Genomic DNA, 21,778 nt, shown 5'->3' on the forward strand with positions numbered 1-21,778 from the left:
CTCTACGCTGTCTCAAATTTCTGTACCGATGTTATCAAAATGTCTTGCTACTGCCTTCTTTTTATTAAAATCGTCGCGGGGATCTTTCTTTTATGAGGCCGATTATTATCAATAGCGGTGGGCGGCTGAACAGCGGCCTCCGAATACATATCTGTACAATTAGCTACCTATGATTTCGCAAGTATGTGTGTGTGCGTGTGTCCGTGCTATAAAATTCCTGTCCGTTTATATTTTTCCCAGGAGGATCCTATTGTCGCAGTTTCGGGGCTCAATCCAAAAGGTTTCATTGCGATCGACGATGTGTTTATCAGCAAGTTGGCATGCGATGAGACGAGTAAGTGACGAACTTAAAAAATCGTATTATACGAAGGCGCGAAATAGAAAGCAACTAACTCCAAGAGAGAACACTGCATGCGTCAGCATTGCCCTCTACTTATATATCACGGAATCTTTAAAAAATTAGGTGTGAATTCATTGCTGTTTCAAAAGCATAGACCCGCGGCATCTACATCTGGCATGCATTTGCAGCGCTAAACGACTTTTTGTGCCACACATACAATTATTCTGAGGCCTACAGTCGCAATACTGATGCTATCAAGAATCACGAATAACGAATAATTCCCAGAAATGTGTGTACTGATTCTGGCTATCGCGGTTGCTATATTAGAGAACTTCGGAGAATGCGCAGTTTATTGAGTCTGAAAGTTCAGCCGGTGTATGTTGTACAACAAAGAATATTCAAATTTATGTCGCTTCCCGTGTTGCCCCAGGTAAAAATTATTCTTGTTTAAAAAAAATAAATTTAAGACTATACATCATGATTATGAGCCCTCGTTATCTTTTTCAATCATTTCAAGAACTAACATGAACATAATGGAGTGACGAAATAAGCGACTATCTGGCTGTAAGATGGAAGCTGCTGAACAGAGCACGTGTTGTTGAATGTAAATGGGGACACAGTTCACTGATACGAGTTTCATTGGTTCAGTATAGGTATAGGAGAAGTTTCGGAAACACTCAGATCTTGTCGGAGCAGGACGCTCAGTTTCGCAATTTGTCTCTGCAGCGTCATCAACGGAGAGGTTTGACTGCGGCAACCAGACTGTAACCATTGAGCGGGTGTGCGACTTTGTGGTCGACTGCGATAACGGCGAAGACGAGCGAGACTGTGGCGAGTGCGATTTCAGCGAAAGCTTGTGTGGTTGGCACACCAATGACAAACTGAATCATGGCGCTATGTCGTGGCGGCGCTCTGCCATAGCAAGCGTCGAGAACTCTCCTCCAATAGGGGCCGATGGCCGTCGACATGGTGAGTGCTAGCGGTAAAATACATGAAGTGAGCGAAAAAATTGAAACCACTGAATGTTGTGAAAGTAGAAACGGATTCATGATGTGGAAATGCAGGCGTAACATTCTGTCCCATTTTGCGGGATTAACTTGTCATAAGCATTTCTATGCTTATGAAAATTTCGCAGTGTTTACTTTTTCCAGGTGCAGCGCTAACTACCTTAGTATAGAGCAGTCCGTGTGCTGACTGAGAATAAACAAGGCGAAAAGCCTCGGAACATTCGCTCTCCGGAGCGAATGCATGCAATATGACCTTCAGAGTGACATCTTAAGTCGATAAATAATACGGCATCGATATAAATGGATCATAAGCTTTCATTTTTTTAATACGTTCGTTTTAGGCGGGTCGATTTCACTTTTACATAGTATAGCGGCAAACACGACGCCTCACTGAAGCGAAGCGTTTTCTGCTCGACAGTTTAACCAGTCAGCGTTCATCATCAGCCTATTTTTTTATGTCCACTGCAGGACGAAGACCTCTCGCAGCGATCTCCAATTACGCCTATCTTGTGCTGATTCCAACTTGCGTCTACATATTTTCTAATTTATTCACACCGTCTAATTTACTGCCGTCTTCGACTGCGCTTCCCTTCCTTTGGCGCCCATTCTGTAACCCTAATAGCCCGCTAGTTATCGGTCCTACGCATTGCATGGAACGCGCAGCCCCATTTTTTTCTCCAGCTCCAGCTTGGCTGAAACAGATTTGCCTGTTACCATGACCTCGACATGACCACTCTGTCACTAAGGCAAAAGAATTTGGTGGTCGCAGGCGGTGAATAATAATCATCACTGATATGTTGTTTTATGTATAAAAATACTACACCTTAGAATCTTATGTCGAGCTTGCTCGGTACGCCACTATTTTTTTGCAGCAGATAAACACGCGTACTTGTGTATATTGTGTTAGCGTATAAGAGGGAAAAGTCGTAAGAATATTTAGCTATCGTTTGAAGTCATTTGGCTGGAAAGTTCTAACAGACGTTACCATCTCGTGGATAAGACAGAACAACTGAAGATGAAACCGTTTCGTAAGCACTGCTTGAAATAGAGGAAGGCTACTGCTGATGTGAGCTCAGTAGCCACTAGAATGGCCCGCATAGGTTCTATAACGTATTCGAAGTTTTCTGGGGCAGACAGGGTGCTTATGCTCAGTTAAAGGAGTACCTACAAGCCGTAGAAGAAATGATAGTGCTCCACGGTGTTTCTAAATTATTATGCCAAGAATAGGCTAAAATTTTATAACAGCGGCATGCACCTCTGTGGAATTTGCACACTTTTGGGACCAGTCGCTTGAAATCTCAAATTTAAGGACAATGTTTTACTAAGCGACCGCCTTCGCTGTTTCGTCATTCCCCGTCACAGTTGCTCAAGGCCTGAATGCCCGAACTTCTCTACTGTTCGAACACATAGGTCGTAATAAGTAGTTCTTAAATGACATGCGATTTCCACGCAATTCACGACGCTGTATTGAAGCCTTAAAGACGACCACGCCCGTGGCTGTAACATTAGAAAGCGTCAATGTTCCTTTTATTACTTTTATTTTTTTTGCTAATCTACCATCTTCGTATTAAACGTGTCCTGAAGCACCATTCGGCTTCTGTGAAAAAAAAGAAAAACAAAAACGCAGTCCGCGGTTCACATACGCTGCTCTGAATATTGCCTAATTTTGCAGTCGTGCGCGGCGTGTGCAGCTATCATGCGGAACGCGAAGACACCTTTTTCTCAAGCACTCTCTTCTCAACAGAAGCCTTCTCCTCACTTTTTTTCTTGCGTTGTGTTTGATCATATTACATATTCCCACAGGTGGCTGTTATAGACCAATAGTTGACATTAATCAAGAAGGGCGTTTGGATCAGTGTGCTTCTCGCTACTTTTATTGTGTTTATTATTAACGCCGTTTCACAAACAGGCCGAAGCAAGCGAACATCTGCTTACGAATTTCAATAACAAATGTATACTTCCGGAAGAAGCCGACCATCTTCTGCTCGCGCAACCTTACGCGAGATCGCTTATTGGTGTCTTAGACGTCGGGTCTCGGTAATTTTGATTAGTTTTGAACACTCGACTAGCCTCCAACAACGCTAAACTTAAGGCCAGACCACACGAGCACTTGCCACCGCTCGCTCACTACTGGCCGCTCCTGGCTAGACGCCTTTGCACACATCGTTCCGTATATAGCTATTGACAGCGCTCTGAAAATGCGCAAGTTGAATGTGGCTACTATCCTGCAGTCAAGTTGGGGCAATACAAAACAGGTCTGCACCACGCAGCACGGCCAGACGAGAGAATATGAGCGCGAGCGCGCACTCGAGCCCCTGAGGTACACAAAGCCAACGCTGCGCATACGCACTAAACTTGCATGCATAGCTGCGGTCTGCCATGTCGCGTAGACAGGCGGCCGCCGCGGGGTGCCGCGATGAGTCCGCCCGATGAGTACAGTGCGGCTCGCTGATGGCAATCGCGTTTGGCTATGTGGTATTGCGTTTGCCTATCTTGTGACTCTACGTTTGGGCTCGTCGTAAGCGCCAAAATCGGAAATGTTGGCGTCTACGTGAACTTCCAAAATCAAATTGCAACTCTGCGCCACGGTTGGAAGTTGATTTTGGGTGCGCTGCGTAGGCTATGGCGGTGCCTTCGCAGTGCAAGGCACAGATGAAGGACTGGCAGCACCGCGAAGACATCGAAGGTGACCTTTGATTGCAAATATCTCCGCTTCTGCTGAACTCTTGAAGTACTTAGCGGCAAAATATGTCTGAACTAGCCTATTCTTACCTTAAATGGATTCCTGGACTTGGAGAAAAAGTGGCTCAGAACCCCTTTAAAGGGGTTCTGAGCCACACACACACACAGTTAGTTAGAAGTTTTGGTTACACATTGTAAGGTGCATTCCGCTGTTCAGGGAGCTTTATTATATCGCAGGGCCTCTACAAGCTGGTTCATTAATAAAGGCGATAGCAGAAATTAAAATGTGCGTTGTAATACTGCCAGGAGGCAAGCTACGCTAAGAATATATACGTTCTCGCCCATTGCTTCGGTCAGCGTGCGCAAGCAATCTTCCTTCCGTACCTTCTTCCATGCCATTGCCAGGATACCACGCCACGTTATACCATGAGCCCTGCCTCCTTTATTTACTTTCTTCCTGTGTTGCTAGGCAGCGCATTTGCCATGCTGGTATGGAGCGTTCTGCATTGGGTGGTTTACTGCAGTCCCGTGCTGTTAACGATAGCGTTGCTGGCAGTGCGTCTCACACATTAATTTGAGCGTGTTACCTCTATTATTTTATTGGAAGCGGCACTTTCTCGAAAGAGAAGGCGTGTAGTGCTCTCTTCAAAGTTTCAGATGCCCTCACGGCGTGCAGCCGTTCGATAATTTGCATACAGACACGATCTCTACCGCGTGATCTACCATGACCTTTTATAATGAGCGCGCTTGCATGTTTTACTCCTGTCGTCACATTGGCACGGAGAAAGTGTAATTCATTGGTGAGCGGGGCTGACTGCTTTTATGCACTGTGGCGCTCGCGACGGAGGACTTTTGATGCGTCGGGGAGGCTCTCCGACGCTCCCGTACTGTTACATATGGCTTGGATGAGGCGAGAAAGAAATGATCTTGCGCTGCTAACTGATCGCTTGCTTATTAAGAAATGACGGCTGACCGTCTAGGAAGGGCAAAGTGAATGCTCATGCCAATATGTTCTCAAATGAGCTCATTTATGGCCAAACGCATGTTCCCCACTACATTAAAAAAAGAAAATTACATTATGGGTTTTACGTCCCAAAACCAGGATCTGATTATGAGGCACGCCATAGTGGGGGACTCCGAAAATGTGGACTGCCTGCGGTTGTTTAACGTGTACCTAAATCTAAGTACACGGATGTCTTCACATTTCGCCCACATAGAAATTCCGCTGCCGTGGCCGGGATTCGATCCTGTGACCTCGTGCTTAGCAGCCCTACACCACAGCAACTAAGCGACCTTGGCGGGAACCCACTACATTTACATTGGGTATCTTTAAGTGGAATACATCTGGAGGAGTTTGTCATGAGCAGGAAACGCACTATACTTCCCAATTTGAGTGTTTTGTGAACTTGATTCTAAGTTTTTAAAGGGCCGACTGCTGGTGTCGGCGCTTGCTTTCGCCTTTGCATGTCGCTGACGCGATAGGGCGTGAAGCTGGGGGTAGCATGGCCCGCCCACAGAAATGTGCTGCAATAGCTCGTGTACTTGCAGATTCAGGTGCATGTTAGAGAGCACTATGTGCTTAAAATAATCCGTCAACTACGGCGTGTCTGGTAATCATAGCTTGCTTTTGGCATGTACACCACTGAATTCGTTCATTCATTTACATTTTAGCCGCAATTGCCATAGCAACGCATTGTCCCGCTATCTGTAATGCTAACTGTAATGGGAGTCACTTTGTCATCTGATCATGAAAATATTAACCTTGTTTACTTGCAGGAGTCAGTGCTGCGAGTATTCGAATGTATCAGCACACAAGCGATAGCATTCAAAATTATACACGACTATTATGCCACAGCACCCCCCCCCCCCCCAAAAAAAAAAAGATCCTTTCATGTGTATCAGTGTTGTCTTTGTCAGCAGGCAGATGAACCTCACTGACTGGATTAGGTATGCAAGTCCAAAAGGAAAATCTGCAAAGTAAGCGTCACTAAAATGAGCGAATGCGCAAACAATATTTCAGCTGTAGTGTAGCACGCTTTACGAAAGGTGTTGTTTTTTCTTTTTTGCTGCTAAGAACTATCAGCCTAAGCACTTCGTACAGATGGTTAACCAGCGAAGCTGAAACTTCCGGCCCCGGTGTTTATCCCTGGGTAAATCCCGATGGTTCATTAAAGTATTTCTCAATTATTGCTTACGTCATCGTTTTTCTGAATTAATTAATAACGATGACGAACGCGGGAGCAGTGGCACAAATGCGTCCGCGTGGTAGCACTCAGGGCAGGCAGCGAGCCAACTGTGGAAGACCACGACGCTGGAGCCATTGCTGATGTTGATAGCTTTGTTCTACACGCGGACACGATGCTGAGGAAACTAGCCCTTAACAACTTCGCTGTAAGGAACACCCGTGTGTTCTGCTACATGAGTTTTAGCGCCATTACCTACTGCGTGTCGCCGTCTCAAGGCTGCATGGAGTCAGAAATTGTGCACTAAAGGTGAAAGAACCAATTACGCATTTATTTATTCGATATTAGTATTCTAAGTGCCACGCAAGCGGGCATTAGGATAAAAAAAGGTAATAACCAAATGTTAATCATATTGAAGACACTACTACTAGTAGCTTTTCAGCATGTCGGCTTACAACAGGTTTATTTTTGTATATATTTATTTATGAATACTTTACGTACCTTCAGAGGCATCTGGCAAGGAGGGAACGCGGTTAGGTCAATGCAGAACAAAGGCTATTCCGAAATGCAAAAAAACATATCACGTACCAAAAGCAATATTCCCACAACCCAATAGCCCGCAACATCAAACTAAACACAGTAAAAAGCAGCAAAGGCTCCGGCGCGCACAATGTCGGATGCCAAGGATGTACGCATCGTGCTTGCATGCTTGCGCGACCCAAGCCTGATGAGGGGCCCTGCAACATTACTGACGCGGCACGATATTCTGATTGAAATGCATTATCTCTTCCAGGGTACTACCTCCTCCTTTATTCCAACCGCACTAGGGCCGTGGGCACAACTGGACACTCAAGAATTTTTTCTCCGGCAATCAGGAATACCAACAAATTGTGTACTCTCAACTTTTGGTACAACTACTTTTTCAATGGTGAGTGCACTTTTTGCCATTTGTATTTCGTCCATGGCCTTGTGAAAGGGGGGCGGGAACACAGAGTTTCCAGTGCTAAATTAGGTATACTTATACAAATGCCTTTATTTCCATAAACGTACAATTTATGGGCGATTTAAGGAAAAAGTTGCTCGCAGCAACTTGACGGGCCTTAAACCCGGTCTGAGGGCAGCAGCAGAAGGCACAGGCACTGATTTAGAGCCGACAAAACAATACATAAGCGAAAAAAAAAACAAAGACAATGACAACTTGGCTTAGACAGTATGCCAGCAAACAGAAGTGCAATGGAGAAAAGAAAAAAAAAAGAAAAACGTTACAAATCATAAAAACTACGCGAATCCACAGTGTACAGTATTGTACAGAAGAAGCAGCAATAGAACAAGGTAATCATTTTAGGAAAGAATAAGACATGATTTGACAGAGGCTAATATCAAATTGAGATATTTGACGACAGTCTACTTCAGAAAATAGTCACAAACAGCCCATTAAATCATCTTCAAAATGTCACTGAAATGCTCATATAAATGCGATACAGGACAGGAGGTGACATCTATGTTATTACATTTAAGCGTGTTTAATAGGCGTGGTAAGCGGTGGTACAACATTTGAAGAGAATAGTTAGTGCGAGGGTGCGGCACATACCAGTGTTCAGGTGACCGTGTACTGTGTTCTGTTCTGTTTCTAGTTAGCTGTGCTAACGATGTGATGTATAGCTGGCTTTGTTTTGCTTCTTTACGATAGGCTAGTAACAGCCTCAACTGCGACAGAGAATGCAGTGTGAGTAAATTCAACTGTTTCAATAGAGGTGCAGTGTGAGCGTCTACTGGAGCGTTACAGATACTACGTATGGCCTTTTTTTGAAGCAAGAATAACCGGTTTATGTTTGTGGCAGACGTCGTACTCCACACGAGGCAGCAGACTCAGGAAGAGAGCGTTGAGAACAAAGGTATTGAAATATTATTTTGCTAGAGCGCACTATTGGAGAACCACTTAACGGAGTATTGAAGAATGGTCCACAATCTAGAGGGGGATTCTTGCTAATTCTTCATTCCCGCTGGTGTAGCCGTTCAGGATTATAGCGCAGAACTTGAGGCCACATTATAGACCGGTGAATGCGCCCGCGTCAGCCAGCGGCGCGGGCGCGGTGCATTCTGGTTGACGTGGCCGGCGTGGAATGCAGCATGTCGCATGTCTCGCCGGCTGCAGCAGGGGCACGCCGACAGACGGCGGATACTTCAGCCGCAACCTCCCATTCCATTATTCCACAACCTCCCATTATCCCCGCAACCTCCCATTCGCGCAACGACCACTGGCCCTTGGGCCACCCCATATGTCTTCAACGTAAATCACCAGCTGTGGAACTAACTTTCATGTCAGATGATGATATAACCAGCGCTGCAGTAGACCCGGCGCTTCACACACAAAAATCACTTCCTTCCAATTTTCCTCGTTCTATTCCTCCTTTCACTTACCTTCTGTGTAGGGCAGCAAAACGGTCACTCGTCGGGTTGACCTCCCTGCCTTTCCTCTCTTGGCTATCTCTATCTGTCTCTTTATTATTTGCTAATAGCGATATTCCTTTATACAGAAGAAGTGTCACTTGCCCTTAGTTTTTTTCGAAGGGATATAGCTAAAATAAAAATGGCGAATTTTTGGCAATATTTCGATTTTTAAGCAACTCATAAATTTGGCGAGCAAGAATTGATGAAATAAGCGCACAGTCATGTCCACGTAGAGGACCGTTTGAGCTTCATCCCTTGGGCTTAGTGGGAGCAGTCACATAATTCTCTAGCACCTTGTACCGAATAGTAAAAGGTAAACTAGCTATTTTATGTGAGGGCGATACAATTGTATTTTGTGCCAAAGTTACATCTAGCGAAATTTTATTGCGATAGCAATTTTATGGACGCTCCAAACGCATTTGTGCCTGTCACCATCGTCGTTGCCATCGTCGTCCCCGTCAGGTTCCGTATTAAGTCCAAGGGCGCGAAAATCGTTGCGGCGCGCCGTATGCTGAATGTGTGAGGAAAGCGTGCGAGGCAGATTCGGTGATGGTGGCTCAATCTTGAAATGCGCTGTCTCCTGTCGCACCCAAGGCTCCGCGGAGGGATAGGACGGGGGGCGTGTTTCACCCAAGGCGGCCCGGGTGGGCGCACGCGGCAGCCCGGGCCACTGTATCTTGAAAGCCATCCGAGGCAAAATACTACTATGAACTACGAACCAACTATGTATCTTGAATGAACAATGAACTAAACTGTAACTGAGGCGGGGTCGGAGTGCGCTGGGCGCTGTTTTCTCGCTGCATAGTTCGCGTTGATGCGAGGCCCAGAACGAAGGTCAATTTGCTCGTTGCTGCAGCCGCGCTTCCTTACTTCAGCATTTGACACCCAGTTTTGATGGTCATCGAGAGATGTGCTTATGTTTGCTTGTGCGCGCGTCATATCATGCTTGGCAATTCAGTTAGCATGCTCATATTTACAAACTTACACTGCCTATGAAACTATTATCCTTACTTCATATTGCTGTCCACTAATTCACTATCGCCATCGTCGCTTCGCTTTTCGGGCGCAGCTGGGACATTTTAGAAAGCGAAATGTTACGCCAAACTTTCTTGGAAAAGGTGGTGTCATGACCTGTTACACCATTTTCTAACAAATGTTTCATTTTAATGCTTTAATACAACTGCCAAGCTTCCACACAGAGTTCGTGCTTTTCCACTTGGCAATACTGGATGTGGCTATCAAAGCTGGTGCCCTGTAGTTACAAATATTGTTTCCTTTAGGCCTGAAGAGAGCAGCACAAGCACCATGACTCATGTAGGTATTGCGTTCTCAATAAACCCTGTCATTCCAAAGTAACAAAATGAAACCAGGACCCGCATCCTCAAAATGGTCTTGACTAACGTCTTTGTGAGAGAAAATTTCACCTAATACTGAGGCTGGACATTCTACTAAGGAAGGCGGTCAGCCAGTGGCAAAGAACACTTTCGGTCAAATAGCTTGGAAAATTCAGATCCAGAAGACATAAAATTATTATTGCATTTGACATTCTGGTAAATTACCGAGAAAGTGATCCAAATATTCAAGATAATGAAAGAAAAAGAAAATACTACTTCATGAAGCGGAAAGCCAATTCTCGTTGAAGGTTGACGTCATGGTGAGTAGATACAAGGACAACGCCATCAGTAGCAAAGCATGATGAACAAGGAATGCTTCTATTTAACATGTCAGCTACTATATCATGATGTCAATGCCTTTGCGACTTGTCGAGCTACAAGAAGTGAGCCATGGCGTCGCGAAATGCAATATGATTGCATGCAGTTAAGAGGAAGCCTTAGCTCGAGCCCCACTCCAAGCCTCCTATTTAGGTACATGTGAAACGTAAACATACTTTGCTGACATAACCTCTTGGTTGATTTTAATGAAATTTGTTGCATTTGAGAGAAATACTTAAATTATAGCGACTGCTAGAAGTGGAACATAGATTGAAGGGCTATTGTTTTTATTAATGTTGTCGAAAATTGCTATGTCTGAAAGAAACAGAAGCACGAAGTTTAGAACCTGTAAGTGTCTGCAAAAAACAGATGCTGCAGTTTTGTAAACTGCATTTGTTAGAATATCTAAAGCGAACAGACTTGTTCTAAATCTTTATATCTTGCGAGAATTTTTTACGATGTTTACAAGTATGTTGCAAAGGTCTTACTCACATATTAGTACTATACTTAACAGCCATGTACAATATATCATTTTTTCACTTAGAATCTACTGTTACATGCAATGTACACTATTGCGATACCATCTTTAATTGCTCAGGCACATCGCTGTAAACCTAATAGTTCTGGTTTCTTAAAATTGACGATATTTAACAATATTTACGTAGGAATTGATCGTCTAAGGAAAAAATCCGCAACGAATTGTAAATAGATTACCACTTTCATTTTAAATGCTACGAACTTCATCAACTTTGTTGCAGTGGTTGCGTAGAGAAACGAATTGTTTTTCTCCATGTATACACAATTGAGCACCGAGCTAAAGCTTCTTCTTAATATTGCAGTCGATACCTCAGCACAGAAAATATCGGCTAGCTTCCATTTCTAGGAAAGAGAGAGAGAGATGAAGAGTAAAGGCAAGGAGGTTAACCATATATTAGTCACCGGTTTGCTACCCTATGCTGGGGATGGGAGATAGGGGTTAGAAAGAGGACAGAGAGGAAAACTTAAAAAAAAAAGAAAAAAACACGCACACATGGAGGCAGACACACACACAAGAGGCGTTGCAGTTAAATACGTTCACAAAGGCCGGTAGATCGCAAAAAGCGCAATAGTGCTTGCACGGCCGTCTTCTCTGACGGTAGGTTTTTTCGGTGGTGTAAAATTCTTTTTTCCGATAGCGGTTGGTCGTCCAGCTGGTCAAGTTCGTGGTGAAGGCATTCCCTCTGTGGACTGTACTGCGGGCAGGTGCACAAAATATGTTCAATTGATTCTTCATGGCCGCAGTGGTCAGAGGTTGCGGTGTTGGTCATCGCCATGTAGAATGCATAGGCTTTGGTAATGGCAACGCCCAACCACAGTCGATATATAAGCGTGGCATCTCCATGGCAAAGCTGTGATGGCGCTCGAAGACTTAATGTAGGATCAAGGGAGTATGGTCGCGTATTTCTTAAATGTGGCTCATTCCATTGCGACGCGGTGCGCTGCCGAGCTAGTAGGCGCAGCTTCCGTGCTGCGTCAGTTCGAGAAAGTGTAATTTGTACGTGGTGCTCCTCAATATGGGCTGAGCGGGCAGCTTGATCAGCCCGTTCATTGCCGATAATCCCACAGTGACTTGAAACCCACTGGAAGGTTATTTCATGACCTGCATCACTTATATGGTGTAACGTCTCTGTAATATGAAATATTAGTTGTTCGTTTGGTCCGCGTCGTAAAAGTGACAGTAGAGACTGCAGTGCTGCCTTCGAATCGCAGAATACCTTCCATGTGTGTGGTGGTTCGTCACCAATGTAACGAAGGGCAGTAAAGAGCGCTGCGAGCTCTGCTGCCATCGATGTTGTCGCGTGAGCCGTCTTAAATTTCATTGTTGTAACTTTCGTTGGTAAGACGATTGCCGCCGCGGAGCTGTTTGGCAGGACGGATCCATCAGTGTAAATATGCGTACAGTCACGGTAGTTCTCGTGCAAAAATAGTAGCGTGAGCGGTTTAAGGGCTGGTAATGATAGATAACGTTTTTTTTTTCGCGATGCCAGGTATTGTGAGGTTGAGTTTTGGCTGAGCGAGGCACCATGGAGGAATCGCAGGTCTGGCAGCCGTAGTGAAACAAGCTGGCAATGATTCATCATGTGCGGTTATCGTTTGGCTGAAAGATGTGCGTGGTCTGTCCGCTGGTAGAGAGGCTAAATGGTGACGAGGAGTCATTATTTCTAGGAGAAACTATAAGAAGGCAATACGCTTCTTTAAGCAAGCATTTTATATCCAATGTGATTACAATGCCTGCGAGAGAACTAATATTTTTTCATCTGTCCCTATTCTCAGGCAGCAAATTGGCCCTCGACCTGTACATGGACCTCGGTGGTGAAATTTTTCCAGTGTGGACACTTGATGCATTGACCGAAATCCCCGAAGAAGGAACGTGGAATGAAGCAGTTGTGGAAATCGGGCGCTACCCGTCAGAAGTCAGCGTAGGTCACACTGACTGGAATCGAAGGATTCTCTACCAGCTGTTTTCTTGCTGGGTTGCAATGGATGGTTACCGCAAACGTGACACCAGCGATATACGTTATGGAAAACTCTTTAGATGCTGATAACACGTTTGTTAGCTTAGACGCACGTAGAGTCGTTTCATTTTTACTATGATGGTCGTTGAGCCATCAAGAACAGCACGTGTTTGTGGCCAAAAAGTCCAAATATTAATTTATTCGATAATCGGAGATCTTAAGTGAATCTAGAGCTGGTGTGGTGGGCATCTAATAGCACAAGTACTAACCCTAAAAAGTAAATAAACATTGATGACATGACCAGGTGCAGATTCAGCAGAAGAATGTTGTTCTATATTTCAGAATTTATTCAGCTTTGATGTACTGAGAATACAGTGTAGACACGAGAACCAGCTTGCCGCCATAAGCTATCTCAGTGGCATATATACTATTTCAATTGTGCACGTCTATAGAGCTAATGTTGTGAACACTTACGTTTTACTAACATATGTCTGTAAGTAATCAAAAATCTAAGACACGTATGTCAGACACACAACATATATTGATTGATATTGATATACTGATATTTGAGGCAACCCTACGGTAATTTTTCCTAGATTTTCATATAGTGAGGGACATACAAAGCAACTGAACAAGCACAAGAAAAAGTTCAATATTGCGAATTATGGTTAACCATTTACCTTCCTCGAGTGCATTGTCATTTGTACGGCACATCTGAATTTGCCGTCAAATTTTTTCTTCACGTTAATTTGGTGATTTCTTCAGTAATATCAATGTCTTCCCAATCTGCAAGAAGAATACGCAAAAACCTTTGTACATATTCAAACACCAAATATTGTGTTTTCGTGAAGCGTGTGCTAAAAAAATTCTGTCTTCTTTTCAGTTCTTTTTCGCCAGCAGTCATCGTTCGCAATCATCATCTGTGTTCGCCGTAGACCACATAACGTTCAGTGACTGCGCTTTGCCAGGTAAGACCCCTTAAGTGAAGTATACAGCAATACGCAGAAACAGTCAGTTAAAATTACAGAGAAAGGAAACAGCTGCTGGAAAGTCGATGCAAAACACCACGAAAATTACTTGCTCATCACACAAGCTGCATCGAAACGCCAGAAACTAAAACATGGCAGTAAACCTACAGAAGCATCGGAAGTACCAGAGTACAATAGTCCGGAAGGAGCATTAGACCTCAATCAGTTGCTGTGAAAGATAAAAGGAAAACTGAAAAGATGTAATCGTCCAATTTTTTCTGCACTTTCTCTGCTTCTGCTATCCCCAGCAAAAGAAGGCAACTGCTCTGATGTGGATTTCTCCTGTACAAACGGAGCCTGTGTAATGAAGTACGAGCAGTGCAACTATGTGGACGACTGTGGTGACAGCAGCGATGAACAAAACTGTGGTGAGTTTGCGAGCGTTGGCTATGTTGGTTCTAAATTTGTAATGCTTTTTTATAGTGCTGAACTCTTTCTGCATGGATTGGTAAAATTGTGCCCATTTTCCGCGTCCTTCAGATTTATCAATTGCTTTCAAGAGCCATTTCTCACAAAATAAACTGTTAAATGTGACATTTTAAGTAAAACATGGGAATTTATAATGCAAGCAATTAGACAATTTTCTGTAAACGTTCTGAAAATTCGTATTTGAAAGGTCAAAGGAAATAGAATGAAATGCATGCACAAAATATTTCTTTGAGATGTTAATCAAAACGCATGAGCGTAAGAGGCATCATAAGTATGAAAATTTAAGTCCACCATGGTTGCTTAGTGGCTATGGTGTTGGGTAACTGAGCACGAGGTCGCGGGATCAAATCTCGGCCAGCGGGGCCGCATTTCAATCGGGGCGAAGACACCCACGTACTTATATTTAGGAGCACGTAAAAGAACCAGGTGGTCCATGATATTGCGGAGGTCCCCACTACGGTGTGCCTCATAATGAAATTGTGGTTTTGGCACCTAAAACACCATATTTAATTTTTTAAGCATGGAGACTTACTCCCATGCGCTCGTTTTATAACGTTTACCTAAATAGGGGAAAGCTGCAGCTCCGAAGTGTCAGGAACATGCCTGCCGCACTTATCGTGCAAGAATTGTTCATCTTTGCTAATTATAGCGTGCTTCTCGTTGCTTTCGTTTAACATTATTCCAGGCTTCGGAATAGACGAGTGTTAGGAAAGAAAACGTTCGACACATTCCTCGCACTTCACATACATTTGAACCGTTCTGACAGGAAGCTTGGCTATCGGTGCATTTTCTGATGGTATCAGAGCCTGCGTGTGCTCTTTCGGGCGCTCCCAGTAAGCAACAAGGCCGTTTGTAGGACTTGTGATAAATTATAAAATAAACATGTCAACAAGTCAATTCCTTGTGATTGATTCCGGCGAAATAGTTTGTGCGCTCGTGGCTCAGTAAAATTTCTTATGTCGGAAGGCATCTTTAAAGCTTCTGAAGTACATGCTTAAAACACTAATGAAGGAAAGTAACGCACGGCGCAAGAACTTTTGGGCTACAACAATAAAAGGGGAGTGTGAAACATAGACAATGCCGGGCGGTAGAAATCAAATGATCGTACTAGCGATACTTGGAAGGTCACTACTGACATCGATAACGGAGTATGATGAAGGCAGGACAAATCACTAGCGAGTATTATCGGCCTACGGCGTGCCAGTATGCCGATGGTGGTGCGTGATGACGATGGTGTGACAACATGGAAACGGCGACCATTGAGACGAAGAGCGTGTTACGACAACGGAATCATTAACAGAATGGCATGCAAAAATAAAATTGCGACAGCGTTGCAGTGATGACAGCTATGTGATAGACGCGATTAGAACTGAATGAGCGTACCACTGGTGACATGACAGCTGCTGCATGTGCACTTCAGTCTCCATTCGTTTGCTCCACAAAGGCCGGCTACCTTTCCGACCATTCGCTTTAATATTAAACGGGAAATGTGGCGCATCTCGGCGGAAAAAAGCGCAACCTGCAACTTACACCGTAGGCCATGGAGGAAAGTAGCACAGAGCCACCTCTGACCAAAGCATATAAACCTTCGGACGCCACAAAACTTTCGCGCTATAAGCACGTGCATCTGAAGAAGCTAATTGGTGCTCGGCTACGAGTGTTCACTGCAGCTTTCGTCCTCTCCCACCACTGCCCTCTTCCATCTCGAACCACTTTCCCAATACAAATGGAACACCGATTGACCTGTTGTTATCATGTCATAAAAATTTTGCAGCCGGGGCGGCTAAGTGGAAGTTCCGTACAAGGTCCGTTCCGTTATTTGGTAAGTGCGCGAAGCACTTGACGATATTGTCTGTCGAAGCTTTACCTTTAAGAAGAAAAGAAACTGTCTGCTCTGCGAAGTACAGAAATAACTGAGAAATAACAGAAGTGGAGTGTTTGATGTCCACAGGTAATGGACAATGCATCTCGTAAGTCGCTCATGAAGCACCAGCATACAACGGGTCTACATGCTTCTATGTAATTTAAATTGGACTTCGTGCTGCGTAGAAACCACGATGAAAAAAAAGCCATTTCTGAATTGCACAGTTCAATGCAGGTGCGGTCCGGATAAATGGTGAATTTCCTAGGGCTCTGATTGAAGAAAGTGGTCGAATTCTTTCCTTCTTACAATTACGTGTTTTGAAAACTAGTTTTGTTCTTGTTGCCCTAGCCTCAGCTTGACGACGATGACACGCCGCAGTGAGGATTAAATTTCTGTATGACAGCTCATACAGAACCAAAAACATTACTTTAAATGTTGCGCCAGCATAACCACACATGTTCGCGCTTTGCACCCGTTACTTGGGCAACATCTTTTCAGAGGCCAGCTGTGTGGCATCACGATGGTGAAAAGTGCACAATGACTACGCACCAATGTAACGCTCCCGCCCCTCCAGCATGATGTGCACAAGGCCTCGATGAAATAGAAACTCACGAATGGTTCCGGTGACAAAATAAAATCCTGCCGTATTTTAAAGTATGCAGAATGTTAATTAAAAAAAGACGTGTGTCAAAGCACAACCGCCTGCTTCCGTTTTTTTTTGCCTAATTAGGAAGTCCAAAATTTCAGAGCTCATTCTATCAGTGAAGCATTCATAACATGAGCACAGCGCGGTAGACCGGGAAAGAGAAAGACACATGCGGCGCCGTAAGCAAGTATGGAAGCTTTGAAGCACCGGTCGGCCGCCTATTTGATGTAGCGGAAAGGATCCTTAAGCAGATCAGATGTCTTGAATACACGCTCAGCCACGACACCATTTAGAAAGAACCGGCTTGCGGAGCTCTTGTATCTACACGATGTATCCCATAGACTGAGCAAGATTTGGCAGCGCATTGGCATAACGACGGTTTTCTTCGGATGAAAAAAAGGAAGATGTTCAATCGCCGCAAGCTCGTGAGCTTGTCAACACTCCAGCCTCCCAACAGAGTGGGTCCTCTATGAAACACTGCTGCCCCGTGCCATAGCCGTGGTGAACTTGATTCTGCTGTTGTTTTCTTTTCTTTTTTTTTGGGGGGGGGGCGCAATACCTTGGGTAACGTGGTAGGCGCCTGTAATGACAGTTTATCATGGAAAACAGACTCCAAGGTCGTCTAGGAATCCACTGCCGGTAATGGGGCTGCATTCCTTTATTTGAATTTTTTACTTACAAGTACTGTTAGTTTGGTAGAAAGCAGCACGTACAATAACGCTACAGTTCGTAAGTGACGCAATAATAGATACAAAGAATGAAAATACATATACAAATATATAGAAGAGTGCAGTAGACAATCACGTAAGGCACTGAGCATGCACATTTCGGTGTGTATATATATATAATCGTTGTACACATGTTAAGTAGGGATTCTCGCTGTTATACTGTTTCTCGTGTAAAGCGCTGTTTCTCGTGGTTATACTAGTGAAAAAACGAGAGAGAGCAGCTAGTAGCATCATTGATGAAGTACTGCTTGTTGACAACATATTCATTCTAGATTCAAACATTTCTATGGTAGAGCTTTCACCTACGAATGCAGGTAAGTCATTCCATTATTTGATCGCTTTTGGAAACAACGAGCAGGTAAGGTGCGATTGTGCTTGTTGAAAAAGGCCGTCTCTGTTTCTCCTTAATTGTCCACCTTGTGCTGTTAGATATGGCGCGCTGTCAATGTTAAAATAGTTTTTAGAAAGGAGGAAAACGTTTAGCCGAGCTGCACGCCGTGATTTGGCTAGTACAGGCAAGTTTAGTTTTCTTAGCATTTTGGAAACAGTCTGTCTGCGAGCGTGTTGGAAAGGATAAACCTTGCTGTCCTACGTTTAAATTTTTCTATTTTATCGATCAATCCAGTCTGAACAGGGTCTCATATAATTCTGGCATATTCTAGTGTAGGTGTATTCTATGATAGATATGGGTCAGTTTTGTTGACTGAGATGCTGGTTGTAGTTTCCGTCGAAGGAACCAGCACTTATTTTCCACGTTTTTCCAGACGTCCGTGATGTGGTCTTTCCAACTTGAGCTTGTTCATAATTTTAGCCCAAGGTGTTTCAATGTGTCAACTCTAGCAAGTATGACTGTGTTCACTGCATATTCATGTTAAAGCACATATTTATCTATGTGTTATGCGTAATACAGAAATTTTGTCATCATTCATTTGGTTGTTTCATCTTTCGCACCACCTTTGAATATTCGTTGAGGCTTCATTGAACAACTGTTCATCTTCTTTGGTATTTATTACTTTGTACAATCAACAATGATCAGCGAAGAACGTTCAACGAAGATTTTCAGCGAAGAACGTCTGCCTTGCCAGGCTGTGCCTTGGCAAGGCACAGCCTGGAGCTGACGCGTGATATTATAGAATTAGCAGTCTACATTAGGAGGTTTGATAGTTGGTGTGTTACTTCCCTGCCTATTGCCTTGAACCAAGACTATATACCTAAATCTGTTCCGAAGGCTTCGCATGTGCCTTGTGAAATGTTACACTTGACCTTTAAACGGATATTTATATCCCCTCGTTTGACAAGAAGCTTCCTGCTCCATTTCGTGGTCTTAGCGCAAACGCCTCTTTCTATACGTATATGGTCTTTTCGTTAGCACTAAACATCTTAGAAAAACAGCCTCACGTGTGTGGTTCTTCATGTGGGCCTGTCTTCCGCGCCATGCTCGTTTTCGCATGAATTACAAACTTGTCGAGTCATTGCCAACATTCACTACGTTGATGTGGAAGAGATACAGAAGATGTGAGCGTCTAGTTTCAAGTGGAACAATGCATGGTGGCAGCGCGTGCAGGTTCACGTAAAAGATGATTGATGGCGCAAATTCTACAGACTACGAATGCGCGTCGTAACATCTACCGTGCACTTTTCAGGCGACCACAGACTGAGCTGCAGTTTCGAATCCTCCTTTTGCGACTGGGTGCCGCAAGCCCCACCTGATGGAACCAAGAGTACTTGGCGATTGACTCGTCCGTCATCGTCTCTACTAGAGTCGCCAACACGAGATCACACGACAAGCTCTCTTGAAGGTACGTCACTCACACGCACGCACTAATTGCCTCTTGACGTTTCGGAGATTATTTCCGACTTCTAACGCTTTTGAATGAGTACTGAGACGAACATTTAACATTTCACTTTGCTTGCTTTCTTTAGGCAGCTGTGAACTCTACAATTGCGGTCCGTGGCCTCATTTCATAGGCGGTGTCCCGAATGATTAATTACAGCCCATTTCGTACGACCCATTCAGAACACGTGTCAAGCGCAGCACGGCTGCTGACCTAGAATAAGAGACTCACCGCGCCGCCTTAGCCGGAGGTGGTCGTCCTGTCGTGCCACAAACAACTATAGCATAAATCAGTCAGTGCAGTGCACTGGTTAAAGGCCACCCGGTTGTTCGGTCCACCCGGTTGTTCGCTTCTCGGAAACCGAGAAGATTCACTCTCCCCGCTCTCCCATCGAGGGATGAACGGACTAAGCTTTCATCAGCACGGCCATAGAGCGTGTGTAAGCGTCAATTGTGTCCGGTGTCATAGGACCGCCACGACAGGTTTCGATGACCTCATGACTCTCCTTTTTCACGTCCTAAGCAGCATTGCGCACGGCGCCTGTTTGAACTGGTCGGGAAGGGCCCGTTATTTATGTGTTACCATCTCAGAGAACTGGGGCTCCGCAGCGTAACTACTGGGTCGGCGGCTCCACCGTAAAGAGATAAAAGCAAGACTAAGGTTTGCAGGACGCTTAAGCTTCGCCTTTAGGAGTGCAACGCGAAAGCTTTCAAAGACTCCTGACTGCTTTTCACACTTTCTCGCAACTACAGCTTATGTAACCGTAATGTTTACCGGGAAAGGGTGCCAGCGAACACTATGCACAAAGGCGAGCGTTCTGGTTGAAACGCAGCCTCTTGCGTCGGCCGATCCAGGAGGTAGTCCAAAACCATGCCCCCTGCCCTCACCCCCAATATTACATCATTTTTGGGTTTCTGTTATTGTTTCGCACTTCTAATATTTAGGTCTGAGAAGAAGTCTGAGAAAAGGCATGCGCTGTCGGTGATTTCTTTCAATTACATTTCTTTGTGGGATGTCATTCTCAAAATTGTCAAGAATGTATGACGCGGTATCAGTAACTTTATTGATAAAATGACTTGGCAATATAATCCGTATACACCGCATGACATATAGCAAGGCGTGGCAGATATATATACCTAAATGTGTATGGAGATTGTATCTCACGGACAACTCCGCCGACGTCGACACCAGATTTACTGCGACATGGGACCATTAACACTATCGCCTAAAAACCGCACATGCTTTCAAAGTAGCAGAAGCTCAACCACATGGTTCCCAAACGAAAATGAATGACACTGAGCAGTATGAGGATTGAGAAACATAATAGGATATTTTAATTTGCTAGATAAGTGGTGTGGAACTGCCAGGCTTGGTGACATCGACATCACCTTGACGGTTTGACTTCAAGGCAAATTTGTTGTCTTTTAGCAATAAGGCTTGGTATAATGTTGTTACTCACAAAAAAATGAAGAAGGGTGCTTTGCACGTTTCATCGGGACGTGCCATAGCGACAGCAGGAACAGCGCGAGCGACTTGTGTCGTGACATCATGTGGCCTCCACCTTTTCGGCACAGAAACCAAGACGGGTTCTGAAAAGTGTTATAGCAAATTATTTTCAGAGATGCAGCGCTTTTCAGCATGAACCACCAATTCCGATCAATGAACGAATTCTTCAGCACGAACCGACAAGTCGCCTATCCAGAACATTTGGAGCACTCACGCGCAGTACCTGGCGGGGTTCGCCGTATATGAAAGTTGCCAGTGTAAACTTCACTGAACGTAGCAGTGCACTTACTGAATGCTGTAGCAAGATATAGAGACAGTTGCCGGACACATAAGATTAAGGTTGACCAAATAACGAACTGTGCATCAAGCTTAATTTTAATCCCACAATGAATCTCTCGTTACCTGCTCCTTACGAGAACCTTTTCAATGTGTTGTTTCCATAGCAGCTTCGCGCGTGCTTTTGTACTATAGGGGTGTTCGACCACGAGCAGTATTTAAAGCTGTCTCTCGCTCTTTCAGGACATTTTATCATGTTCGAGTCTCCTTCGAAAGCAGAGAATGCAACCATCATAGGTCCAACTCTCGACAACTCCTCGTATTGTGCCGTGAGTATGCGATGTGTTATATTCTATTTACTTTGTCTTCAAACATACAACAAGTAACAGTGCAAGGGACAGAAACAACATATTGAAACGGACAAAGCACTGTTCCTTTTGTTCGTTTTGTTTCTTGCGCTGCTACTTGCTTTAACTTTACCGTGCACTAATAGGCGAGAGTTAGCACTGTTGTGGTGTTCAAAGCATTCTGTGCTCTTTTTTTTTTACTTATCAAGCAAACGCAAGTGTTTTTGAGGTAAATATGTTTACTCTTCT

At 44.3% G+C, this 21,778-nt stretch overlaps 1 protein-coding gene across 1 annotated transcript in view; it reads left to right on the forward strand.

Annotated features, from left to right (window-relative positions):
• Nucleotides 1-21,778, forward strand: part of LOC135909443 (MAM and LDL-receptor class A domain-containing protein 1-like) — a 240,271-nt gene that overhangs the window by 151,972 nt on the left and 66,521 nt on the right. The window contains exons 34-41 of the mRNA XM_065441401.2: nucleotides 241-334; nucleotides 1,067-1,309; nucleotides 7,006-7,140; nucleotides 12,689-12,834; nucleotides 13,754-13,838; nucleotides 14,147-14,266; nucleotides 19,209-19,364; nucleotides 21,426-21,511. Coding sequence (XP_065297473.2) covers nucleotides 241-334; nucleotides 1,067-1,309; nucleotides 7,006-7,140; nucleotides 12,689-12,834; nucleotides 13,754-13,838; nucleotides 14,147-14,266; nucleotides 19,209-19,364; nucleotides 21,426-21,511 — 1,065 coding nt within the window. The remainder of the gene's footprint in view (nucleotides 1-240; nucleotides 335-1,066; nucleotides 1,310-7,005; nucleotides 7,141-12,688; nucleotides 12,835-13,753; nucleotides 13,839-14,146; nucleotides 14,267-19,208; nucleotides 19,365-21,425; nucleotides 21,512-21,778) is intronic.

The sequence above is a fragment of the Dermacentor albipictus genome, chromosome 3 (assembly GCF_038994185.2).
Source record: "Dermacentor albipictus isolate Rhodes 1998 colony chromosome 3, USDA_Dalb.pri_finalv2, whole genome shotgun sequence".
NCBI lineage: Eukaryota > Metazoa > Arthropoda > Arachnida > Ixodida > Ixodidae > Dermacentor > Dermacentor albipictus.